The following is a 26033-nucleotide window of genomic DNA, read 5'->3' on the forward strand; positions in this document are numbered from 1 at the left end:
GTATATTTGTTTTCTTTGTTATTATCATGTATTTGGTCTTTTTTATATTCATTTTTAGTCCATATTTTTCAAAGAAACTGTTTGTTTTGTTTAGCAGTAATTGGATTTGTTCAGCAGAGCTTGTCATAATCACGGTGTCATCTGCATATCTTATGTTGTTAATAGATCTTCCGTTAATTATTATTCCTTCACTTTGAGATAGCAATGCTTCTTCAAAAATGGCTTCACTATAGACTTAGTTAAGTTAGACTTGAGACTTTAGACTTTAGTTAAGTTATTTTACTTTATTAAAATGGTTTACTTAAGTACATAGTTTGATTCTTTAATTTTAGACTATCGGAAGATTGGCCTAATGCTTACCCTGCAACTTTAAATATAGTGGAAGACTTCATTAGAAGGGAAGCGAAGGGACTACCTGTTTGTGTTATACGCCCCTCCTTACGTATGTATCTTATTTCTTCTGTTTTATTTTATTTTAATTTTGTAGAGCCATCGAAAAATCATAATTAGAGTCGAGTAAAAAAATAATTAAAAATATATACATACATACAGTTGGAAAGAACATCTCATCCAGTTAGAACCTCTCACCTCTGATTCACAACACACGCCTACGACAACTTGCCACAGTGCCTTTTTCGGCGCTTGTTTGCCTTGTACTCTGATAACCAACAAACATTCAAAGTAAACCTGGAGAGGATTACAGGATCCTAAATGAGGACTTCATGTTTAATCCTACTCATAATAAAGTATTCTTATCCTTATCCAAAATAGACAGTGAAGCTTGAGACATAGGCTCCACGTGAATGTACCCTTCATAGCGACTTTTTTTTTAAACAAACAATACAGGAAACGAAAGGCAAATAACATAAAAGGAGAGACAGTAGGAAATCTATCTATCTATCTAATTAGCGTTCTTCGGTCCATCTTTGGACATAGGCCTCCCCAATCCTTTTCCATTCTTCTCTGTCTGTCGCTACAGTCATCCACCTAGAGCCCACGTGCTTCTTAATATCATCTGCTTATCTCATTTGGGGCCTTCCTCTGCTTTGTTTATATTCCCACGGTCTCTAACTTATAAGAATTTTGTTCCATCGGTCTTCTTTTTGTCTTATATTGTGTCTGGCAAATCTCCATTTCAATTTTGCAACTTTTTGTCTAACATCCCTCACTTTTGTTTTCACAGACATCATAAGACATAAGACAGTAGGAAATACTACAACTAAAGTCCTACCATTTCACATTCACACAGCAACTGTTTGGAAAAGATTTTCCTTTTGGTACGTACATAAAATATAATCTAATAATTAGGTTTCAACTACATACTTAAATAGAGGAGAAAAGCAACGTTCTGCGGCAGTATAATTTTTTGTTGGGAGATGACTTGAATAAAAATTTTATGGCTTCTTGATTATATCGACACAGAAACATGCAGTGGATAATATTATTAAAATTTATTCGGCAGGATTTCCACATTATTCAGAAGTTTTTAAAATACATAAAATAGACCACATGCAGTAAAATGAGATTTTTGCCTAATTTTATTACATTATTGAAAAATAACTCTTCTTCTTCTTCTTCTTCTTCTTTATCTTCCTTCTTGTATTTAGGCTTTAAAGCCTGTTTCTTCTTCAATACTAGCCTCCTAAATTGTTTAAATTATCGCACCATCTTTTTCTTGGTCTGCCAATACTTCTTCGTCCATTTGGTGACTTCTTCTTCTTAAAGTGCCCTCTCCTCAATAGAGGTTGGCTACTACAATTTTAAAATCTTCTCTATCTTCAGCTGTTCTTATTAGCTGTTCAAAATTTAGCCCTGTCCATTGTCGGATGTTTCTGAGCCACGATATTTTTTTCCTTCCTAGGCCTCTCTTTCCCTCGATTTTTCCTTTCACTATAAGTTGGGCATATTGGTACTTATTATTTCTCAGTATGTGGCCTAGGTATGATGTTTTTCTAACTTTTACTGTGTTAGTTGGTGACTTACCTCGTGCTATTCGTACTATCCTATCCTCTGTCCTTCTACTAATGTGTTCGTTCCACTTCTGTTTCCTTTTTGTTACCCATCCATTTATGTCTTCTATATTGCATGCTCTTCTTATGTTTTCGCTTCTCTCCCTATCGAACAGACTTTTCTCTGATATTCGTCGGAGTATTTTCATCTCTGTTGTTACTAGTAGTCGTCTCGTTTTACATGTGTCAGGTCTTGTCTTCGCGGTATGTCTAATAATATGTCTAATTGCTGCTTTATCTTGCTTTTAAACTTTGTTGTACTTCTTCTTCAACATTTGGGTTTTTCTGCTGATTTTCTGCTGATATTATCATATCAGCATAGGACAAATAACTCTCCTATTAATATTACAAAAGTGACAAAACGCGCTTACATGAATTTAAGATGATCTTTTTTGTTTTCTTGAAATGTGTGTTTTAAAGACAGCAAAACAATATAAACAAATGTTTTTCAATGACTCTGTATTTATATACACATGATATACACACTGCATATATTCTCTCGACTATAATATAATTTTTTACAGTGTTGCCAGCGGAATCTGAACCTGTTACTGGCTATGTAGAAAATGTTAATGGTTTGTATGGCGATACAGTAAAATACGCCATGGGCGTGAATAAGGTAAATTATTATAAAAGTGGAGTATTAGATGCTGTTCCCGTTGACTATGTGGTAAATCTTAGCATAGCTGCTGGATGGTATACGGGATTACAAAAGTAAGTTTTATACTAATTATTAAATATCGGAAAAGTGTAAAATTCTTATTTTTGAATTTTATTTAGAAATGTAGCATATACTGTAGAAGCTCTTCATTCGCGGGGTATATGTTCCCTAAGTATGTCCCGAATAAAGAAACAGTGAATATGGAATGGTAATTTATATTGTGACGAAATAAAAAAGCAAATACACCCAAAATAATTAGTTTCATTTTTTACCATACATATTGATGAATTACATATTATCTTCAGGTTTAGGCAATGGTTTAAAGAATTTAGTAATTTTCTCTTGCTTGACAGTTTTCAAAAACTTCTTCAATTCAGACTGATATTCAGCAGAGACATTAGCAATTTGTCGCTTAAAAATAAAACTTCCTTCCATAGATGGATCAATTTTCATAAAGAAATCACAAAGCTCATTTGCCATTCCCTAAGCTTTACTAAGAGTTTTCTAATTAAATGTCACATTTCCAGTGCTTGTTGAAGCCACTTCTTTAATGAGTTGTAAATTTAACATTTCCTTCAAGTCGGTTTCAGTCAAATCTTCATCTTGTGATTCAAGCAACTCCTAAACGTCGCTTGATTTTATCTGTTTGAACCTATCTCGTCCTATTCCACTCGTAATTTCGGCGGTGTTTGCGGTTAAAGTTTGAACTTGCACATATTCTTTCTCATTTCCCACAGTTAGAATACGCCATAGTTTTTCCAATATGATTTCAATGTGTATGGCTTTAGTTCGTGCAATAAATCTTTTATGTTTATAATGCATTTTGTTATGTCAAATTTCTTCCAGCGTTTTATAACATTAATATCAGGATTACATTCCATATTATTCAGTATTATTTTAAAGGTTCGTCTAATGTAATAGAACTTAAAGGCATGGATTATTCCTTGATCCATAGGTTGAGGCAAATCTATCGTATTGGAAGGTAAAAATATCTCTTTTGATGGCCTGGTGCATTGTCCAAAACTAGAACTGCTTTAAAGTCTAAATTCTTTGATTTCAAATAATCTTCAACTTCAAAAACAAAACAATTCCGGAACCAGTGACAAAAAATAGCGCTTGTAATCCAAGCTTTGCTATTGGTAGGCCAAAACACTGACAGGCCGTTCTTGTTTTTATTTTTTAAGCGTTTAAAGATCTATAAAGCATCAGTGGTTTAATAATACAATCTCCAAATGTATAAGAACAAGGCAGCAGTGTAACTCTATCATTTGCTGGCCTTAATCCAGAGGTAAGCTTTTCGCTTTTAGAAATGAATATTTTATGTAGAATTCTCTTTCAACACTGCAGTTTCGTCTGCATTAAATACTTGCTAACGTTTATATCCTCCACCAGCTACCAGGTTCACAAATGCTTCTGGATATCTTTTTGCTACAGCTGGAGATGCAGCTTCTCCAACGGTTTTAATGCTATACAATGATTGTCGCACCTTAAATTTATTGTACCAACCTTTCGGTACTTGAAATCCCCCATCTGTACATTCACCATCACTACTACCACCAGGTTCGTTAAAATGGGCCTTTAAAACTGTTCTTTAAAACGTCCAATCTCAAGATAGATAACCAATACCAAAAATATCAAAACAAGACAAAGCTGCTCACTTTTACCACAACTCTATAACATACATTCAGAAGTCATACTTAGAGAAGCATTATAGAATGTAATGCTTAATGCTGAAAGTTACAGATGTAATCCAAAAGATCGCCATGTTAAAATGGTACTGGGCAGGATACATAGGAAGAATGGAAGACAATTGTTGGACGAAGCTAATTATTACATGGCGACCAAGAGTAAACAAGAGAAGTAGAGGTAGACCTCTGGAATAGCTGTTGATGATGATGATTACAGAAATGAGACAACTGGGGTAATAGTTATTAACAACATACGATATGCAGATGATACTGTATTTATAGCAGAAAGTATAAACGACCTACAAATATTCTTTTAAAAAAATTTATGAAACTAGTATCAATACTATATCAATGCTTGAATACGAATCTTAACAAGATAAAATTTCTGATATTTACCAAAAAAATTAAACCATAGCGATACCATACATAAAAATATAAGAAAAATAGTAGGAAAATGCAACATAGGAAGTCTCCGAAATCTTTTAGAACGTTAAACAAATAGTCATGACGTGGCAAATCTCCACACGAAGTCGACACTTTAAGAAGAAATATCCAGTTATAGTGTAACTACTGACTATGAAAAAGTTAAAGCAATTGGATAATGGCTAACACCACAGGATAAACAAGACATTTGAAGTTTTCCCGGCTTATATTACCGAAGTTTTGACAAAGGATTTGCCAATATCGCTAAGCCCTTAACTAATCTCACCCAAGAGGACCAAATATATATATATATATATATATATATATATATATATATATATATATATATATATATATATATATATATATATATATATATATATAAGATATATATATATATATATATATATATATATATAATATATATATATATATATTATATATATATATATATATATATATATATATATATATATATATATATATATATATATATATATATATATAATATATATATATATTATATATATAACGAGCGAAATAATGAGTATCAAAAAGCTTTCGAAGAGCTACAGAATGCTCTTAGCAGATCATCGATATTCACCTATTCGAGGCAAGAAGGAGAATGTGTTTTGCTACTTCATCAAAGTCTTTTCGAAACTAGAAAGAAACTACTGTGTTACCAGAAGAGATCTTTTAGATGTGGTGAATGCTTGTGAACATTTTCTCAAATACGTAAATATGATCAAAAGTTTCTGCTTCGAACTGATCATGCAGCTCTGAAGTGGCTTCTACAAATGACAAGATAGCTAAAGCGATTACTAAGTACAAGAATATGATTTTGCCATCGAGCGTAGGGAAGAAAAATTTCATTTTTTCCAATGCCCTTTTAAAAAAACCTAGCGCAAATTGCGAATTTGACTGCTTAAAATTAGAGGGACGATTTTTCCACATGCGAAGAACTACAATCATAAATAATACCTAAATAATAACCTCAACAGCTACAAAAAAAGCCAAAAAAATGATCCATATCTGAAATGTGTTCTGAACAAAAAAGTTGTATCTGAACATCAACGATGTTGGGACTGCTACATTCTTTTGTTCCTGATTGCCTACTGATCGGCTGCAAATGGCCTATTGGCCTTACCCCCGATTATTTGATATTGTACGTCTGCTCAGTACGATGTGTAGGACAATTTAAAAGAAATTGGAGTAAGAAGATGAAGAAGACAGGCACTCGACAGGGAAGGATGGAAGAATGTTTTAAGGCAGACTAGGGCTCACGAAGGGCTCTAGCGTCAACTGAGGATGATGATGTCTGCTAGGTGACCTTGATTTCGGTAGAAAACCTTCGAATGAAAACTTGACAGGGGAAGAATAAGTAGTAAGTTAATACGGGCACGGTTATTACGAGTTTTCGCTTATAACTAGGTACACTAGATGTAACGTGAAATTTCTATTGAACTATAACCGTCTATAGCGAGGTAAATTTGCTTATAACGAGAGAAAATAAGATTGAAAAACGTGTTTTTTTTACGTTTTGGCCCGACCGTAGCTATAAATAAATACCCTTTTTACCTACCGTCCGCAATAAACTTCTTACAATTTATGATTCTTAGTCTGAAATTTACAATTTATGATTCACAAGTGTCATTGTAGGGGGTTGACCATTCACACCTAATAATATAGGTCCTAATAGACAAGATGTGGAAAGTGTTTTAAAGGTTGTCAGAAACTTTATCAAAAGAAAAAACGCAAATAAAGAAGCATAAAACTGTTTCACATCTTTAGAAAATATGATAGATAGAATACTAGACAATTTAAAGCAGTCAAAAATGACAGACTTCTTCCAATTACAGACGCAGTAGTTTATGTTATTCTTGAAAATACGCTTTATACAGATTTACAGAATACAGATTTTTTGTTTTAACGTATATCATTGACAATAAAAGTAAACAACTCTTTTTTGTTTTAATGTATTTCATTGACAATAAAACTTTTTTTCAAAAACGCCATTCAAACAATATTTATTATCATCTTATATTGCTCCGAATGGGGAATGGCTTCACTATAGAAAGTTAATGTTTTAGAAAACTACATATTCATATGTATACACAGTATTATTGTTGTTGGATATACCGAGATCCGCTTATAACGAGGTAATTAGTCTGCCATTTCAGTTCTCGTTATAGAGGGAGTCTACTGTAATTCTCGATAAACGAATGGAAGGTTATAATCCACAGCGACCTAGAGGCTGTCTTATAAACTTTAAAGAAAATGGAAAGGCTTTAGAAAAAAAAATAGAGGAAACCAGCAGTTATCCACAAAAATGTATTGCCCATATGCCGGTTCAAATGATATAGAAGAAGCAAGAACTCTTTAACATCAAAACGTGGATAGTTGCCTACCGAGTTTCAATGAATTTATGCGAAATAATATAAAATTTCAAAAATTTTGTTGCTACACAATTACACTTACACTTACTTTTTTCAGGAACCGACTAAAAAGAGGTGACATTAATTCCATTGGAGTTTCTATTTATCATTGCATCAGTTCTCAGGAAAAACCTATTACAATTGGTAAGTTGATATTAAACGTAATGATTATATAATATTAGATATATAGTATTATTAATAATTAATTCCTTGTGGCAATTATGCATTACCTCATCTAGATCAAACCTAGGGAAGAATAGGAAAAAAGCAGTTACCATTTCAACCTTTAATTCCTCCTCTAATTACACCCTAAATTAAAATAATTATTAACACATAAAGTCTTTATATTCGTTTCCTTAAACCCATAATTCGGGATGCCAAAGATCAAAATCGAATCTTCTCGAATCGAATCAAAATACTAGACTCATGACATCAACTGCGTGGTAAGTTGAACAATTTAATATATTTATTCGTTGGATATTAGGTGGGGGAATGTTTCACTAAGTTAAGTACCTCTTTTTCTTTTCTCATGCATTGAAGGACTTTAACATTGGTGATGTGCTCCCCATTAGATATTGTCAATATTCTCCTGTGAATTTTCCACACCTCGAAGGCTTAGATCTTTGTTTCAGTGTCTTGCGTCAGTGTCCAGGCTTCATCGACAGTATCTTCGCGCTGCCATTAGCGCCCCGGGATCTATATTTCCACGGCTGATAACAATGAATCTGGTGTTTATCATTTAGGCTGGTTGCTTGTATCACAGTGCAATTGGCGTAACGGAGATTGTTGATTTATTCTCCATTAATTCGGATTTCCATCTCTATGTTCTTGAGGGCTTCAGTAAAAATTTCTTCAGAGTATATATTGAACAGAGTCGGCGAGAGCACACAGCCCTACCTTACTACTCGCAACCTTTATCCAGAAGCTTTACCTGGTCGGTCAACTTTCCTTCGACTCTGACTTACGCTTACGAGTTACACGAGTTACGCAGGTTACAGTACAAATTCGTGATTATTCGAATGCACTTCTCGTCTGTTCCTACTCTTTGTAGGGGGACTATTAAGAGGACGAAATTGAAAGATGAAGTATGGTAAATTGATTAAAAAATGCTTCTCGATTGAATTCATCTTAGCTGGTCACGGCGACAGCCCATGGATGGGTTCAATATGCGGTGCGCTGGAAAAATAAATGCACGGGTCGAGGGGGGCTATGCGTGTGTTGGGTCTCGGCTGAGTTCAATATGCGCCAGGCCTTAATGTTCAATCTAAGTCAGTTACTAATTATTGTGAGTGAATTTAAGTTTGTTATTCGTGTGAAGTGAGTTGGGAATTAAGAAATCTAGCTTAACATAGGCAATATTAGTTATTTTGTTGTTGTTTTACGAAACTCGGCGCTGAAAAATTCCATTAATAGACTGGAATATTCAGCAGCATGTATGTACTGTCAAGATTAGTTGTAAAAATAGTGAAGTTATTTTATGAATTATTGTGGGTTAATTAAGACTTCTTTGTAGTACAAATCAAACTGACAAAGATAATTTAATTCAATGATTATATCTCGGCTAAGGAAAAGAAATTTATGATTCCGAAATCTCGATTCTCGAGAAATAAGAGTTCATTTCGTAATTACTTCACTGTAATAGGTTGCAACGCGCAGGTAGGTTGAGGTAAATAATGATAAAACACATTACTTGATGCGGTGTAATCCGAATAAAATAAAACAATAGACTACATGATTAAAAAAAACTACATTATGATTATGCAGTTCACACATGTTGATTGCTGGAAAGACAATGATAATGGCGGATGTCGATATGACAGCCGTTGACAGCATCCTACGTTAACATGGGTGGCAGGGTGACAAAGTATAATTTCTGTTACAATAGGATCTTCTTCTTCTTCTTAGCCTTCTTTCGTCCATGTTTGGACATAGGCCTCTTCCAACTCCTTCCATCGGTCTCTATCCTGAGCAACATATTTTTAATTTGTTCCGGCTATTCTTTTAATGTCATCAACCCATCTCATCTGTGGTCTTTCTCTTGGTCGTTTACTTTCGTAAGGTCTCCAATGTTGTATTGTAGTATTCCAACGTTGGTCTTTCTGTCTAGCAGTGTGGCCCGCGAAGTTTGGCAATTTTTGTTGTTATGTCCTCGACTTTTGTTTTGGATCTTACCCAGTCGTTCCTCTTTTTATCTGACAGTCGTATACCTAACATTGCTCTTTTCATTGTTCTTTCTGTTGTGGCTAGTTTATTCATGTTTGCCTTGGTTAGGGTCCAGGTTTGACATCCACATGTCATGATAGGAAGGATGCATTGGTTGAACACTTTGCTCCTCAAGTATTGGGGTATAAACCCATGCTAGTCTTGCTCTTCTAGTAATTTCCGCACTTTGGTTCTCTTTGTCAAGTCTCAGAATTTTGCCTAGGTAAATATATTCTTGGATTTGTTCTATCTCACTGCTGTTTATAGTTATATGTCTGGGGTCATCTGTGTTTGTCATTATTTTTGTTTTTTTCATATTCATTTTTAGGCCGACGTATTGGGAGCTGGCTGCTAGTTCCCCCAACATAATTTGCAGTTCCTCGAATGAGCTCGCTATATTCACTATGTCGTCAGTGAATCTGAGGTGGTTTAACTTGTTGCCATTAACGTTAATGCCATAGGTTGACCAATTTGTAGTTTTGAAGATGTCTTCTAGAGCTAGGTTGAAAAGCATTGGCGATATTACGTCTCCTTGTTTCAATAGGATATACTTTAGTTATTAAGAAGTGCCGAGTATTATTTAATTTTCGTAGGAAAACTCCGTAACTAATTCCGAAAATCAAGGAGAATTCTCTTTGTATGTAAATATTTAAATGCTTTTTTGTTCCAGACGAATGGTTAGGTGCTGTACACACCGAAACTCGAGAAATACCTTCGGTTAAGATGATAAATTTACCGACGCAATTTAATACATCATGCTATTACAACTACGTACTGTTAACGTTCCTACTACACACTTGTTTAGCATTTATATGCGATGTTGGATTAAAACTAATAGGAAAGCCACCCTCGTAAGTAAAGTTTTTAATACTTCAGTTTGTCTTGCTTGTTAAAAAGTGTACTATTAATTACACTATTCATCTTCATTCTCTTTATCCTCATCTGTGTCCGCATAACAAAATCATCCCCAATAAATTGAAAAATATGGTTAAAATCTTCCTTCATAAAAAAGAAGATACATTAGATTAAAAACTACAGGTCCATTAGCTTACTGAACCACCTATACAGGCTCTTTACTAGAATACTGGTAAGTAGATTTTCAGTAAGAGTTGATTTCTACCTTCTACCATTTTGTCGCCAAAACTGTTTGTAGCAGTCATAAAGTAGACATTTAAACGATTAGAGTCGGGCTCAAAGGGTATTAACATCGATGGACAGAAATTAAATCATCTCCAATATACTGATGACCTTGTTCTCATAATAGAGGACTTAGTAGAAGCCAGAGTTATGCTACAACTACAGCAAGTAACACAGAGAGTGTGTTTAAGGATAAAGTATGGGAAAACAAAAATGATGAAAAATCTTGTCCCCAATAAATAATAATAATCGGAAAATCGCCTAGAGAAGTTGTAGAAAGGTCTAGGTATTTGGGCCACGAAATAAGATGAACGCAGGACAACCAAATATCTAAGCTACTAAGGAAAGTAAGTTTATGTTGAGCTGCATTCGGAAAAATGAGAGACGTGTTTAAAACAAATGCCCCAATCCATTTAAAAAGGAAAGTTTTTAACCAGTGTATTCTACCAGTCCTCACATACGGAGCAGGAACCTTAACTCTCACAAGGAGAGTAAAATGGAGAGATTAATGCTTGGAATAAGTTTGGGAAATAGATTAAGTAACGGGGAAGTTCGTAGAAGAATGGAGTGAAAGACATTATCGAGCTTATTACAAGACCGACGACCTCAAAAGAATTTTGACCATTTGGGTGGCGAATGAGAAGAAAAAATAAGACAACCACTAACAATGGCTAGGTCCGCAAGAGCAAAACTGACGAAAATTTGGAAAGACATTGACGTAACTAAAGCCACGAAACTACTCCTTGCATGTGCACTGATATTCTCTATTGCGAAAAATGCCTCTGAAATGTGGACTATTAGGAAAGCTGACGCAAACAGTATCAACACCTTTGGGATAATAATATACAGGAGGATATTACGACTTTCATGGGCAGCACATCGTAGAACTGAGTCTGTATTTTAAGAAGTAAATATTATTACCAGACTTAGTTTGATGTCAATCAAAGTAAATTAAACATCATACAGTTGCTAAATCTATGCGAAGGATAACGAACGGAGGAGGAGGAGGATAGCAGAAACGCAAAACAGAAATAGATTAAAATATTTAAAAAAAGGCCTATGTTCAACAAGGGATAAATCAGGGCAATTGATGATGATGATGACGACTACTTTATTGATGTCGGAAGGAACAGAGAACATTTTTATTTTCCCTATTAGAGCGAAGTCGCTGTTTCAAGAAATAAAACTGTGCCGACGAATCAGAAATCTTTGTTTAATCGACTTAAATAAACCGTCTGCAGCCAATAATATCAAAACAATGAGAAATACTCTTTTGTCAACAAAGACTTTTTGTTTTGGCCAGCACAGTTATCAAACTATATTATTAAATGTGATTTAACAGTTAGAAAGCCTCTATTCAAAAGACAATGCAAACGGGAAGAAATTTTATTGGAACCACGCCCTGCTAATCCCTTATATGTAATATGAGAGGTGTGAAAGGTAAAATATGTCTGAATGTGTTAATGTAGGTACAAACAAAACTTGCTCTAAATAGATTAATAAGACGCATACGTTTTTATCAATTTCTTACGAACTGCTAAAATTTTCCTTCAAACTTTTTAAGCCTATTCTAACTTGCGTTGGTAAAGTGTCCTTTTATTAGAATTACTGGATTCTACAGAAGCTCGAATTTCACAAGTAAGTTTAACGCATAAGTTGCGGGTATCCTTTTTTGGCAGAAGAAATTAAAAATTTGGAAGTTTCTCCTTGAGAATGTAGAGAATATAGAGAATCTGTAAAACTTATACGTGACTTACACTTTAATATCCCGAGCTGTAAAGAGAAAACGGGCAATATTTAATGAATTGTTGAAACCAGAACAGCGTTATGAAGGGCAATGCCTGGAGTGCGGGCAACTCCAAACTATTGGTTATAATTTTTTTATGGCACCTTGCAGTTGCAAGGAACGGTGATTATTTTTATTTTTATTGTATCAAATCAATATTTAAGGATATAATGAGTATAATATTATAAAAGTACATAAAAAAAGCTTTAATTTGAGCTATGATACATTAACTTTGACCCAATAGTTTATGCAAAATTAAAGATAGAAGGTTCAAAAATATCCAATTGTCGACTTTTTTATTTTTGAAATAACTTTTGCAAAAATTAGCGATTATGCGAAATCACTACAGTCTTTACGAGTTAAAGAGTGTGACACATCTACATGAAATGTACAACAGTTCGTCAATTTAGATAATATACTCATCCAAACAACAAGAAGGTATTGCATGCTATCTGGCATGATCAGATGAGACTCAGTTGTAAAAATTTTCTAATAAAAAGATTGATAATGTGACATAATATAAAATGCTAGGTAATCTTAAGGTGACTATCCCACAAACAATAATTGAAAGTTAAGGTAAAAGAAAAACCAACTTGGCCGGTAAAGACAGGGTGATCTCAGCCATTATTTAAACCCTAACAAATATGAAGCAAAGGGAAAGGGAACGGCAAAAGAGGGCCACCAACTCACAAAGCAAAATTCCCAAAAAACAGAGAGAGAAAAGGAGAAAACCCAACTTCTATTTGTTGTGTAAAATAAGTGAATAATAAATTTCACTGAGATAATCAATATTATTATGCCTATTCATAGTTAAAGGCTGTTTGAGAGTGTGACACATATCAATGAAACTTCCGTTGAAATCAATATTTTTAGTGGCTAAAATCTTTGTACTTTCAAAATCAATCTGGTGATTTGTTGACAAAACGTGTGTGGATAAGGCACACGTGTATTTAGAACAATTGATATCACTTTAATGAGAAATAAGGCGTCCTTTTAAGGAATGACCAGTTTGTCCAATGTAGGACAATTCACAATCCTGACAAGGGATTCTATTAACTACATTGGTTTTATCTTGTTTAGATAAGGGAGTCTTAGTGTTAGAGAATAACTTTTCTATGGGCCTAACATCATTAATCCTAATCTTGATAGGCACAATCCGGAGAAGCCTCAAAATGTTGTAAGTAAATTGTGAAAAAAAAAAAAAAAAAAACGGAAAAGAGCAATAAACGTTAGATGTAGTGAAATAACTCTGAGAGATAGCTCGTGGTGGAACATTTGAATGTAATAATAAAGCATTTTATTCTCCAACATCAGCCAAAGTTGGTGAATCTCTAAACAAATACTTATTAATGAGACGTAGATATCCTCTCGTAGAGTTTTGTAACAGAATATGTTTAACATGTTTAACATTAAAAGGGAATTCATTCTGTGAAGAGCATATCAGCCTGTGAACTAACTCTAGAGCTAAGACATTGGAGTAGGTTATGTTTGAAACTCGTGGGATGGTACGAGTAGTAATTTAAAAAACGATTACTGGCCATATCTTTTCTACACCAAGAGGTTCTGAATACTTGATCACTACCTCCCTGTGGACACACGGATACTGATCGCAGCAAAAACAAACATTTTGCTACCCGAGATAAAAAAGAGCTAAATTGGTTCATATTTAACGGAGATATAATAAATTTTTCCATGCTCCAGGGATTTGAAATCCCGAGTTAATTAAGTTTTTTTTGGGTCTGGTTGATAGGAAAAGAGTTTCCCCACCACAGAGTAAATTCAGCTACACGAACTTTACATTGTCTTATGTTTTATGACTACAAATAGGGGCTTTTTAAAAATAAAAATTATATCCTTATAAAATTAGGCTTTTAACTATTGAATGGCGCCAAATTTAATTATTTCTTATTGTTAAAAACAAAGCAGCTGTAATTTTCCCAACAAATTAAGCTAACTCCACTTCTATTGATCGTAGAAAACTTTTTTTTAATCTTTATCTTTACTTTAGCTAAGAATCAATACGCTAAAAATGCGTGTAATGTATAGGGAGTACTGTAATACATCTCTATCTTAAAAAAAAGTTCTGGCCCTGCAAAATTTATACACTGTTAAGAATTTTTATAAATAATTAAACGTATTTCAAAAAAGAATTGACCGATCGGATCTTGCGAAGATTCATTGGATTTGTGATTAAAAGAGCTACTGCATAATGATTTTTACGTAAAAAGAAAGAATTTTTAAAAAGTTATTTCAACAACTAAAAATGACGAAAAATTGACATTTTTGAACTTTCAATAAATAATTTTGCATAAACTATTGGGATAAATTTAACGTAGTGTAGCTCAAATTAAACATTTTTCTATGTAATTTCATAATATTGTACTTATTTCACCGAAAAAATTTGATTTGATACAACAAAAATAAAAATAATCAAACAACACCGTTTTTTTCACCTTAAAAGTGCCATAAAAAAATTATAACCAACAGTTTAAAGTTGCACGTACGTAGAGGTTACTCCAGGCATTGCCCTTCGTAGCACTGTGCCGGTATCAAAGATTCCATAATTAATGCTTAAAATCAGTTATTTTTGTTTTTACAGCTTGGATTATAAGGGTAGTAGGTCGTGAGAAAGTTAATTTTTCTATAGAGAAAAAATCTCTCAAGAATTTCTTTCCAGTCGTCCTTATCCATTGCCTTTCTTCGCCAAGCACGTATTTCCATATTTCTCATGTCTTCATCGATGTTATCAAGGAACCTTGTCCTGGGTCTTCCTCTTCTTCTCTGACCAATGGGTCTATCAAGGAGTGTTTTTCTAGCTGGGTCATTTTGTTCTATCCGCATACATGCCCTATCCACCTCGGACGTCCTATCTTTGTGGCGTACAAAACCGAATCTATATAAAAAAAATTACAAAATGTACCAAATATAAATCAGACGTACACCCGGAAAGAAAAGTACTATACGGTGACAGTCTGGGAATGGCTCGCGGCTAGACAAAACAGTGGAGATGGTCGTGCGGTCCACAAAACAAAAAAAAATCCGAAGTTATATCAGGGGCGCCAGGTAAATTGGCCCACAGCCTTCCCTACGTTACTATTCCATAAACCACCAACTTACCAATAGGTTTACTACTAAAATACTAAGTAACAGTATACAATCTGAATAAATAAAAAAATAAATGAAATTGTCAGATTAGAATTTAGTCAATTTTAATAAATAGATTCCCAAGATAGTTGAAAATAAATACATATTACAATATTATTTAACTTTACCATAGGCTTAATAAAAAAATAATATAAAAATGCGGCTTCTACTTGCCTAACAAAAATTCATAAGTTATTTCTATTTAACAGAACAAAATGAAAGGTAAGACGTATCAAAAGTACCGGACGCTAAGGGGTGTGCGGTTCAATACCAACCAAAAAAAATAATTACCGCAAATAGGACACCACGTGAGCTCAAGTGCGTGCGCAGAAAATAATATAAAAAAAATAAATCTCAAATATATAACCCCCCCCTTAGACGCAGTTTACAAAATTAAAATAGGTATGTGTAAATATTGAATTAATAAAATAAACCGCAAATTATCTTTAAAAAAAATCTGTAAAGTATTTGTAAATATGAAAATAAAAACTAACAGCAAATAATCTTTAAAAAAAAACTATTGTATTCCGCAAACCAAATTAGACGGTGCTTAAATCTTCCGTTGAAAATTAATTATCGATCCATACCTCGAATATTCATATACTTCACCGCGTGGAATTCCAGTTATAGTTCAGCGTGTCTTCAATCCAAAATCCCATACGATTGCCGATGTACATAGACTTGTGTGACAATGTTGAAAAGTTGAAAATTACAGCCAGATGGAAAAATACGAAGAAGAAGAAGCAGAAAAAAACAAACAAACCAACCAACCAACCCTGAAGCAAGAAAACATTAATTACCATCTGTGTCTAAAATAATTATTTGGAAATAAATATATTGATTTTAACACTTTGTTTATCTGCCTTTTGGCGATAATGGAGCAATACAAAAAAAAAACTTGTCTCCGAACTTGAATGTATGAAAACTGATAAAAATGTGAATAGCTTTTTAGAGATGGGATAAAAAAATAACTACAACTTTTTAATTAATTAAAAACGAAATGTTCTAACACTCACCCTTCTTAGCCAGATTAGGGGTTTGAAATATCCCAAATTGGACCGAAGCGTAGCCGGCTATTTGGACTCGTGATTAAGGCTAATTTCTTGATCTAAATACGACTCCCGGTATTCACGTGTACTGTAGATCCGCTTTTTTTAGCGAAATTGTGGATATTCCAAAAAAAACCCTTCCACGAAGGCAGCAAATCCCCTTGAATATCCACACGGTTCGGACTAGTCCAGATCCCACATGGAACAGCAGCAAAAGCAAAAAAACAAAAATGCCGTTTTTAATCTAGCCCAACCTTTCAGTAACACTCTCAAACCTGGAATCACTTTCTTTCCGTCGTCTTTCCGAACACTTGACAACTTGACACACGGAGGTCACCGAATAGTACCGAGATTCAAAAATTTCAATTTTATGATCCCAATTCTTCCAAGATAACTCTAGAAAGAACGATCTAAATTAGTTTCTTCACAAAAAAGAGGACGTGTTCCCTTAACTTCAGCACAATTTGCCAGACATTACCCCTATTTGAAAATTACTAATTTTATTTTCGCCACCTTGCTTATAATATATTATAGGCAACCGCTCTTACACGTCCTGAATTATTTAAATTTTGATAAAATAGAGGTGGGACTTTTTACTTTAAATTTGGAACGTAACAACACCTCCCTTTCCCAGAGGAAAATTTACGAGGAAAAACTAGACGAAGAAAATTTTCCCTCGCGCTAGCGACACACTACCTAAACTCCGAGCGAAGTCCACAACACAATCATCATCCACACCGTCTTCACCATGCGCAAGTACTTGGACAACGAAAGACATACCAATCTCAAACCACACGCACAAAGCAACAACTTACTTACAACACTTACTCCACTTCCACACAACAGTCATCTCTCATCGTATGAGATCAAGTAGAATAGTTTCAAATTCCAACGTCAATCTGACAACACTGATTAGGTCGGTTACTGGATGTTGCCCTTATTCGCGACCTCCCAGCTCTGGGGCATCGCTAGTACTTCACTATACCTCGCATAACATGAGTCCATAAGAAACTCTCCACCACTCGACTCTTACTGATACTGCGAGAAACATCTACCGAAACAGTAGTGTAATTCCAATTGTTCATTAAAATAAAAATGAGATAGGTCTTTCAGAATTTAAATCCGTATACAACGAAATTTAGTGAATCATCCAAAACTAAGCTATTATCCAACAAGATTCACCAAAACATAATTATGTGGCTTCGAAAAAATCCCAATTAAATAGAATGGCTTACTAACATCAAAACAAATCCCAACGCCATATCATCGAAGACAACATATTTCTGACCAAACCTAAGTGACATTCAATTCCATAAATCAAAAGAAATTAAGGCTACCGCAACCCTACAACTTCGTATTGGCTACCTAACACAAAAAAAAACGAATCGGTTGACCATCCAAATACATCCTAAGAACCGATCATAGCCAACACTCAGTCATCCTTCACGGACACAACAAAAAAAAATAAATACAACCAATTTCAGAAGACTAACTAAATTTACTTAGACTAGACAAAACTTTGCTAGTCCGTTCTACTCCGACCTAAATCCTATCGGGATCACCAGTCGGGTTACTAATCCTTAAATCCTTAATATTCCAAATACCTTGATCCTTGCCATTTTCATCCTCTAAACTATATGTCCAGGGGGAAACTTTCTTCTTCACGAAGTAGGGTCCTATCCATCTAGGAGCTAACTTTTTCGTGAAATATTTAGCGGCATCTGACAACACAAAATTTCTCCGCCATACTGACTGATGGGGCTGAAATTCCTCTGGACGTCTCCGTAGATTATAGGTCTTCTCACACTTAGCCGAAGCTTTATCTAAACGTTTTCTAACATCAACAAATAATTCCTGGAGTCCACGCGATCGATTATATCCCATTTTAGCTACTTCGTCCTCCTGGTCTCCGAGTTTGTCCTTTCGGGAAAAATCTCGTCCATCCACTACCATCTTCCGACCGAAATTTATGAAGTAGGGATCTTGACCAGTCGACTCGTGGTATGCAGTGCGCGTAGCACATGCTAGTTTGGCCAAATTTTCATCCCACTTCCTATGGTTGTCAGCTATATAAGTTGCCATCATTGTTTTAAGGGTTCGGTTATAGCGTTCAGATGGATTGCACTGTGGATGATACAACGCATTATAACGAACTGAGACACCATAGGTTTCCATCATTTTCTTGAAAATACCCGAAGTATACTGGACACCATTATCACATAGTAACAGACGTGGAACTCCAAATACGAGGAAAACTTCTTCTTCTATTTTCTTAACGACATGCACGGCTTTTGAGGATCGCAACGGAAATACCAAAGAAAATTTACTAAACACATCCATTACCACTAAGATAAACTTATAGCCTTGAGTTGATCTTGGGAAAGGTCCCATAAGATCGGTTGCTACTATCTCCCATGGTTGAGTAGCTTTAGGTTGAGGAGTCATAAAGCCTTTGGGCTTACCTTGTTCCACCTTATGCATGGCACACAGTGAGCAACGTCCAACGTAACGAGACACATCACTCCGCAGTTTCGGCCAAAAATACTTCTCGTTAATACGCTTATAAGTTTTCAGGATCCCCATATGACCTGCTAAAGGACTATCATGACACAACTTCAGCACTTCCAATCGTTGACCCTTAGGAACGACTTCCTTCCAATTGTCCGCTTCCTCGACCAAAAATCCATGACTGGGACGGATGTATTTATAAAGTTTGCCACCAGACATTCTCCACTGAGGATACTTCAAGGGATTAGACTCGATTTTTCTACAAAGTTTATCATACCAACTATCACCACTAGGAAGCGGTACAACCTCTTCAACCATATCAAGCACGGGAACTGACCGAGATAACAAATCGGGGACAACATGTTCTTTTCCTTTCCGATGCACAATCTTAAAGTCATATTGTTGCAATCTTACCGCCCATCGAGCTAATCTTCCAGTAGGATCCTTCAAATTTTGAAGCCATACGAGGGATGCGTGATCAGTCACGACCGTAAACGGAACACCCTCCAAATAAGGACGCAGTTTTTCGACTGCCCATAACACAGCTAAACATTCCCGTTCCGTCGTGGAAAAATTCCTTTCTTGACGCGTTAGTGATCTGCTCAGGAAACTAATTACTTCGTCACCATCCGGGCCTGGCTGCAATAACACGGCGCCCACTCCATATCCTGAGGCATCACATTGGACAACAAAAGGCAAATTGTAGTCAGGACAATTAAGTATCGGAGCAGAAACTAGACATTCTTTTATTTTCTGAAAAGATTCTTCACAACTCGGGGTCCAATTGAATTTTCTTCCTTTCTTCAATATCGCTGTAATTGGAGCTAGTAGTGTCGCAAAGGAAGGAATAAATCTTCGATACCAGGAAAATGTGCCTATGATGCTACGAACTTCCTTGACGGATGTGGGTGTTGGGATACGTAGCATAGCCTTGACCTTATCACCATCAACATGTAGTCCATTCCTATCAACCACATGACCCAAATACTTTAGTTCCGGTCTACAAAATTGACATTTATCCCAGCTAACGGTTAACTTAGCTTCTCTCAAGCGTCTAAAGACTTCCTCTAAGATCCTTACATGTTCTTCAATAGACTTTGTCACGATGACCACGTCATCCAAGTAAGTAAAAACATAGGGTTCCAACTCCGGACCGAGGACACGATCTATCAACCTCTGCCATGTAGCCGGGGCATTATGTAATCCAAAAGGCATTCTGCAAAACTGAAAAAGACCTCGACCAGGAACCGTAAAAGCAGTATAAGGCCTGGAAGCCTTAGCAACAGGTACCTGCCAATACGCCGACTTAATGTCTATGGTGGAAAGATAATGCGCGTTCTTTAATTTATTTAAAATATTAGAGATGTACGGTAATGGGTAGCCATCCCTCTCTGTTACGGCATTAAGCTTTCGATAGTCTACGCAGAACCTCCATTTTGGTTCTTCACCTTCTGGAACTTTTTTCTTCACCAAGAGAATCGGGGACGACCAAGCACTATTCGATCGCTCCACTACTCCTTTCGCCAACATATCTTCTAGCTCTTTATCAATATGGCTTTGGATTACTGGGGATACAGGATAGTAACGTTGTTTTATGGGTGCAGATTTACAAACAATCACATGCTCAGTGACATCAGTACAACCAAGAGAAGTGCCCATTAGTTCACGACTTCTATTAATAACTTCCTCCAATTGCGACTTCTCTGCATCGGTCAAAATAGTTTGACCTCGGAGATGATCCACTGAACCTACCATTGCTGGAGCGTCCGAAAAATACCATTCGTTATGCCTCAAATCTGGAACGATACCCATAACACGCCAAAAATCAGATCCTAAAATCAGAATGTGCGGTACGTCCAAAATAACTAATACTGGCAAGACACGCAAGCGATCCCTAACCATGAAAGGTACTAAACATTCCCCCAACGATTCACACATCTGACCATTCGCCACTCTACAAACGGTCTTCTTCGAAGTATCCAACTCTAAACCCAAGTTTTGTAAAAATTTCCAACCAGTTCTTCCTACAATGGTCTTTGAAGCACCAGAATCCAATAATCCCAAAATTTCCTTTCCTAAGACTTTAACTTTCAAATATGGACGTTCATCTCCTTCGGAATGATGTAAAATAAAGTCTAAAATAGGACGTAGGTTGGTCGAGTCAACGTCGGCAACACCTCTTCGACCAGTTAGGTGCGCTTCCTTCCGTTTCCCGAATTACACGAAGGACAAGTTCTGACTGTAAACCCTTCTTTCTTACACTTAAAACACTGAACAGCCTCCTTCTTCATTAAACACCCTACTGCCTTATGGCCTGACTGATTACAACGATAACAGACTAAAGTCCTAAACTTTCCTCTAGCCGACTCCGATTCGGATGAAGCAACAGGACCCTCACTAACACTACTAAAACTTTCAGCATCCACACTGATATAAGCTAGGTCCTTTTCCAAAGTATTCATTTTCCTACTATTCGGTTCAACATAGTTCCTAATACAATCACGTCTTTCCTCCATACTGCGACATAGAACACGAAGTTCCTCCAAGGTAGCTGGCAAAGGATCACGTAATCTGTCTTGATAGAACGGATGCAAATTCCTAATAACTATAGACAATTTAACTTCCTCTGGAACATGACAACGCAAGCGATTAAAGTAACTATTCATTATTGCCAAGTAAACTCCAATAGTCTCAGACGAATGCTGAGTTCTCCTCCGAAGCTCTTCAAAAAGCGCTTCCCCATGGTGAGCTGACAGGTACTCCCTACGAAACTCTTCAACTAATTCAGCCCAACTCCCTACACGTAGACGAACATCTTTATAAAACTGATAGGCTTTATCCGAAAATAAATCTATACCTGATTCCAAAAGTATACTATCTGGTACATGACGAGCGAGACTCAATTCATTCACCATCTCAAAAAATGCAGAAATAGACATACCCCTAGCAGAACCTGAAAACTTTTCTATTCCCCATTTATGAGGAAGTATCATCCCAGAAGAAAAACTAGAGACAGACCCTGAAAAAACATTATTACCAGCTTGTGACATCGCTCCAGGAGAAGAAGCATGAACTTGTCCTACCCCTGCCTGAAAAGACTGATTTAAAACCGAAATCACATCGAGCGCTACTGGTACCGAACCAGATCCGATTGGATGCTGCTTATCATGTAAATCCTGTGACAACTTCAAAATCTCAGCAAGAAAGTCTGACTTAACAACCTGGGCTGCGTCTGCATCATCACCTGTTGGCAATACCATAAGATCAATTCTCCCCAAGACATGGTTAATCTGTGTCCGCAATCTCAAGGACTCAGCACAAGTAGGAGTTCCGGCAAACTTTCCAACAGCCGTATTCAGCTCCGCAAGTTTAGTCTCGATTGCAGTTTTATCCTGTGAAAAGGTGAATGGGTGCTCAGGATATCTAAAGCTTTCATTTGCTGCCTCACGACTAAGTGCATCAGACAGACTAGACCTCATAGACTCAACAGTGCCAGTAGACACTCCACGAATTTTGAGTTCATATTCCAGTTCCTCTTTCCTTAAGTAGTTGGGTACAAGTTTTCGCACCATCTTGCCAAAGTTCAAAATTTAAAAAAAAATGTATCAACCGAAAGGAGCAAATATTCAAACAAAATCAAGATATAAGTAAAAATATTAACACACAGGTACAGTTTACTTTATTAATGGGAGCAAACCAAAAGCAAAATAAAAGTAATAGTCGCTTTATTCAATCTATAAAATTTCACAAAAGATTTTCAAAATTTCATTGTTTCAGAACAAATTACAAGTCACAACATAATCTCAAAAAAAAAGATTTTACATTCCCTAACATAAGTAAGTTAAACCACAATGTAGAATTTCGAAGTCCAACTTCTCAAAAAAATAAATTTGAACTCCAACTGAAATAGAAATATTTCAAAGTCCTAATATATCCATAATTCTTCTAAGTTCCACAACACCACTTCAAAGTATCTTCTTTTAAGTTCCATTTTTGGCTTCTTCCAACTTCACGTCACACAAAAAAAAACTAGTAAGCACTTCTTGGCATACACTTCCACTAAACACGAAGTTCTAAGACTACTACTAAGTGCAAAACCAGTGGTAAAGTAAATAAATCAAAGTTAGTCAATTAAAGCCCAAACACGTTAGGTTAACTAATTAAAAGGAATCTACACAAGGGGTTGACAAAAAAAAGGTTAATTAATTAAGGGCCCCACGTTGGGCGCCAAAATATGTGGCGTACAAAACCGAATCTATATAAAAAAAATTACAAAATGTACCAAATATAAATCAGACGTACACCCGGAAAGAAAAGTACTATACGGTGACAGTCTGGGAATGGCTCGCGGCTAGACAAAACAGTGGAGATGGTCGTGCGGTCCACAAAACAAAAAAAAATCCGAAGTTATATCAGGGGCGCCAGGTAAATTGGCCCACAGCCTTCCCTACGTTACTATTCCATAAACCACCAACTTACCAATAGGTTTACTACTAAAATACTAAGTAACAGTATACAATCTGAATAAATAAAAAAATAAATGAAATTGTCAGATTAGAATTTAGTCAATTTTAATAAATAGATTCCCAAGATAGTTGAAAATAAATACATATTACAATATTATTTAACTTTACCATAGGCTTAATAAAAAAATAATATAAAAATGCGGCTTCTACTTGCCTAACAAAAATTCATAAGTTATTTCTATTTAACAGAACAAAATGAAAGGTAAGACGTATCAAAAGTACCGGACGCTAAGGGGTGTGCGGTTCAATACCAACCAAAAAAAATAATTACCGCAAATAGGACACCACGTGAGCTCAAGTGCGTGCGCAGAAAATAATATAAAAAAAATAAATCTCAAATATATAACCCCCCCCTTAGACGCAGTTTACAAAATTAAAATAGGTATGTGTAAATATTGAATTAATAAAATAAACCGCAAATTATCTTTAAAAAAAATCTGTAAAGTATTTGTAAATATGAAAATAAAAACTAACAGCAAATAATCTTTAAAAAAAAACTATTGTATTCCGCAAACCAAATTAGACGGTGCTTAAATCTTCCGTTGAAAATTAATTATCGATCCATACCTCGAATATTCATATACTTCACCGCGTGGAATTCCAGTTATAGTTCAGCGTGTCTTCAATCCAAAATCCCATACGATTGCCGATGTACATAGACTTGTGTGACAATGTTGAAAAGTTGAAAATTACAGCCAGATGGAAAAATACGAAGAAGAAGAAGCAGAAAAAAACAAACAAACCAACCAACCAACCCTGAAGCAAGAAAACATTAATTACCATCTGTGTCTAAAATAATTATTTGGAAATAAATATATTGATTTTAACACTTTGTTTATCTGCCTTTTGGCGATAATGGAGCAATACAAAAAAAAAACTTGTCTCCGAACTTGAATGTATGAAAACTGATAAAAATGTGAATAGCTTTTTAGAGATGGGATAAAAAAATAACTACAACTTTTTAATTAATTAAAAACGAAATGTTCTAACACTCACCCTTCTTAGCCAGATTAGGGGTTTGAAATATCCCAAATTGGACCGAAGCGTAGCCGGCTATTTGGACTCGTGATTAAGGCTAATTTCTTGATCTAAATACGACTCCCGGTATTCACGTGTACTGTAGATCCGCTTTTTTTAGCGAAATTGTGGATATTCCAAAAAAAACCCTTCCACGAAGGCAGCAAATCCCCTTGAATATCCACACGGTTCGGACTAGTCCAGATCCCACATGGAACAGCAGCAAAAGCAAAAAAACAAAAATGCCGTTTTTAATCTAGCCCAACCTTTCAGTAACACTCTCAAACCTGGAATCACTTTCTTTCCGTCGTCTTTCCGAACACTTGACAACTTGACACACGGAGGTCACCGAATAGTACCGAGATTCAAAAATTTCAATTTTATGATCCCAATTCTTCCAAGATAACTCTAGAAAGAACGATCTAAATTAGTTTCTTCACAAAAAAGAGGACGTGTTCCCTTAACTTCAGCACAATTTGCCAGACATTACCCCTATTTGAAAATTACTAATTTTATTTTCGCCACCTTGCTTATAATATATTATAGGCAACCGCTCTTACACGTCCTGAATTATTTAAATTTTGATAAAATAGAGGTGGGACTTTTTACTTTAAATTTGGAACGTAACATCTTCATATGTTTTACGATATCTGGTTCCTGGTATATTCTATAAACTTCGAAGTTGTATCGTCTTTTCCACACTCCATTGTCATTCACTGCTCCATAGATTCGCCTTAAAACTTTTCTTTCGAAACATCCTGAAACATGTTTTCATTACTTTTTATTAGGGTCCAGGTATCTGAACCATATGTTAGGACTGGGCGTATTATTGTTTTCTAGAGTTTTATTTTTGTATTTCTCGATATAATTCTGGATTTAAGGAGGAGATTGAGCGCAAAATAGCATGTGTAGGCCGTGCAAATTCTGCGGCAGTATTATTTTCAGTGCTAAGGAGCGCTCCCAGGTAGGTATACAAATTCGTTCACTGCTTCGATGACGTCGTTTTCTATAACAAGTGGTCGTAGGCTTTGTGGTTGCGTGCTTATTTTTATATACTTTTTTTTGTTGGTGTTTATTATTAAACCCATTTTTGTAGCAGATTCTTTTAATGCTACATACGCCTCTCGTACAGCGTGGTCCGTTCTGGATGAACATGAGGCTCTTGCTATTATATTTATTTGCAATTTTTTTATTATTTAATTAGTTCTTCAGTAACGATATGATTTATGAATTATATTTACGAATTTCTTACTTAAAAATCTTCGATGTGTTCTAGCTATATTTCCAATTTATTTTTGAATGCGAATGTATCAAAATGGCCTAAATCGTTGATTGAATCCTAAATTTAGGTTAGATGCGTAAACGTTTTATGATTTAATTGTTGGATTTAACGTTCAGGTAATATGTTCCGACATACTCTGCAGATTAATCTTAATTCTCAAATTGCT

At 35.4% G+C, this 26033-nt stretch overlaps 1 protein-coding gene across 1 annotated transcript in view; it reads left to right on the top strand.

The window, feature by feature from the left end:
- LOC140434595 (fatty acyl-CoA reductase 2-like) overlaps nt 1–26033 on the top strand; it is a 57286-nt gene that overhangs the window by 27610 nt on the left and 3643 nt on the right. Inside the window, exons 4-7 of the mRNA XM_072522971.1 lie at nt 333–442; nt 2534–2723; nt 7275–7360; nt 10089–10269. Coding sequence (XP_072379072.1) covers nt 333–442; nt 2534–2723; nt 7275–7360; nt 10089–10269 — 567 coding nt within the window. The remainder of the gene's footprint in view (nt 1–332; nt 443–2533; nt 2724–7274; nt 7361–10088; nt 10270–26033) is intronic.

Source organism: Diabrotica undecimpunctata, chromosome 2 (assembly GCF_040954645.1).
Source record: "Diabrotica undecimpunctata isolate CICGRU chromosome 2, icDiaUnde3, whole genome shotgun sequence".
In the NCBI taxonomy this organism is placed as follows: domain Eukaryota; kingdom Metazoa; phylum Arthropoda; class Insecta; order Coleoptera; family Chrysomelidae; genus Diabrotica; species Diabrotica undecimpunctata.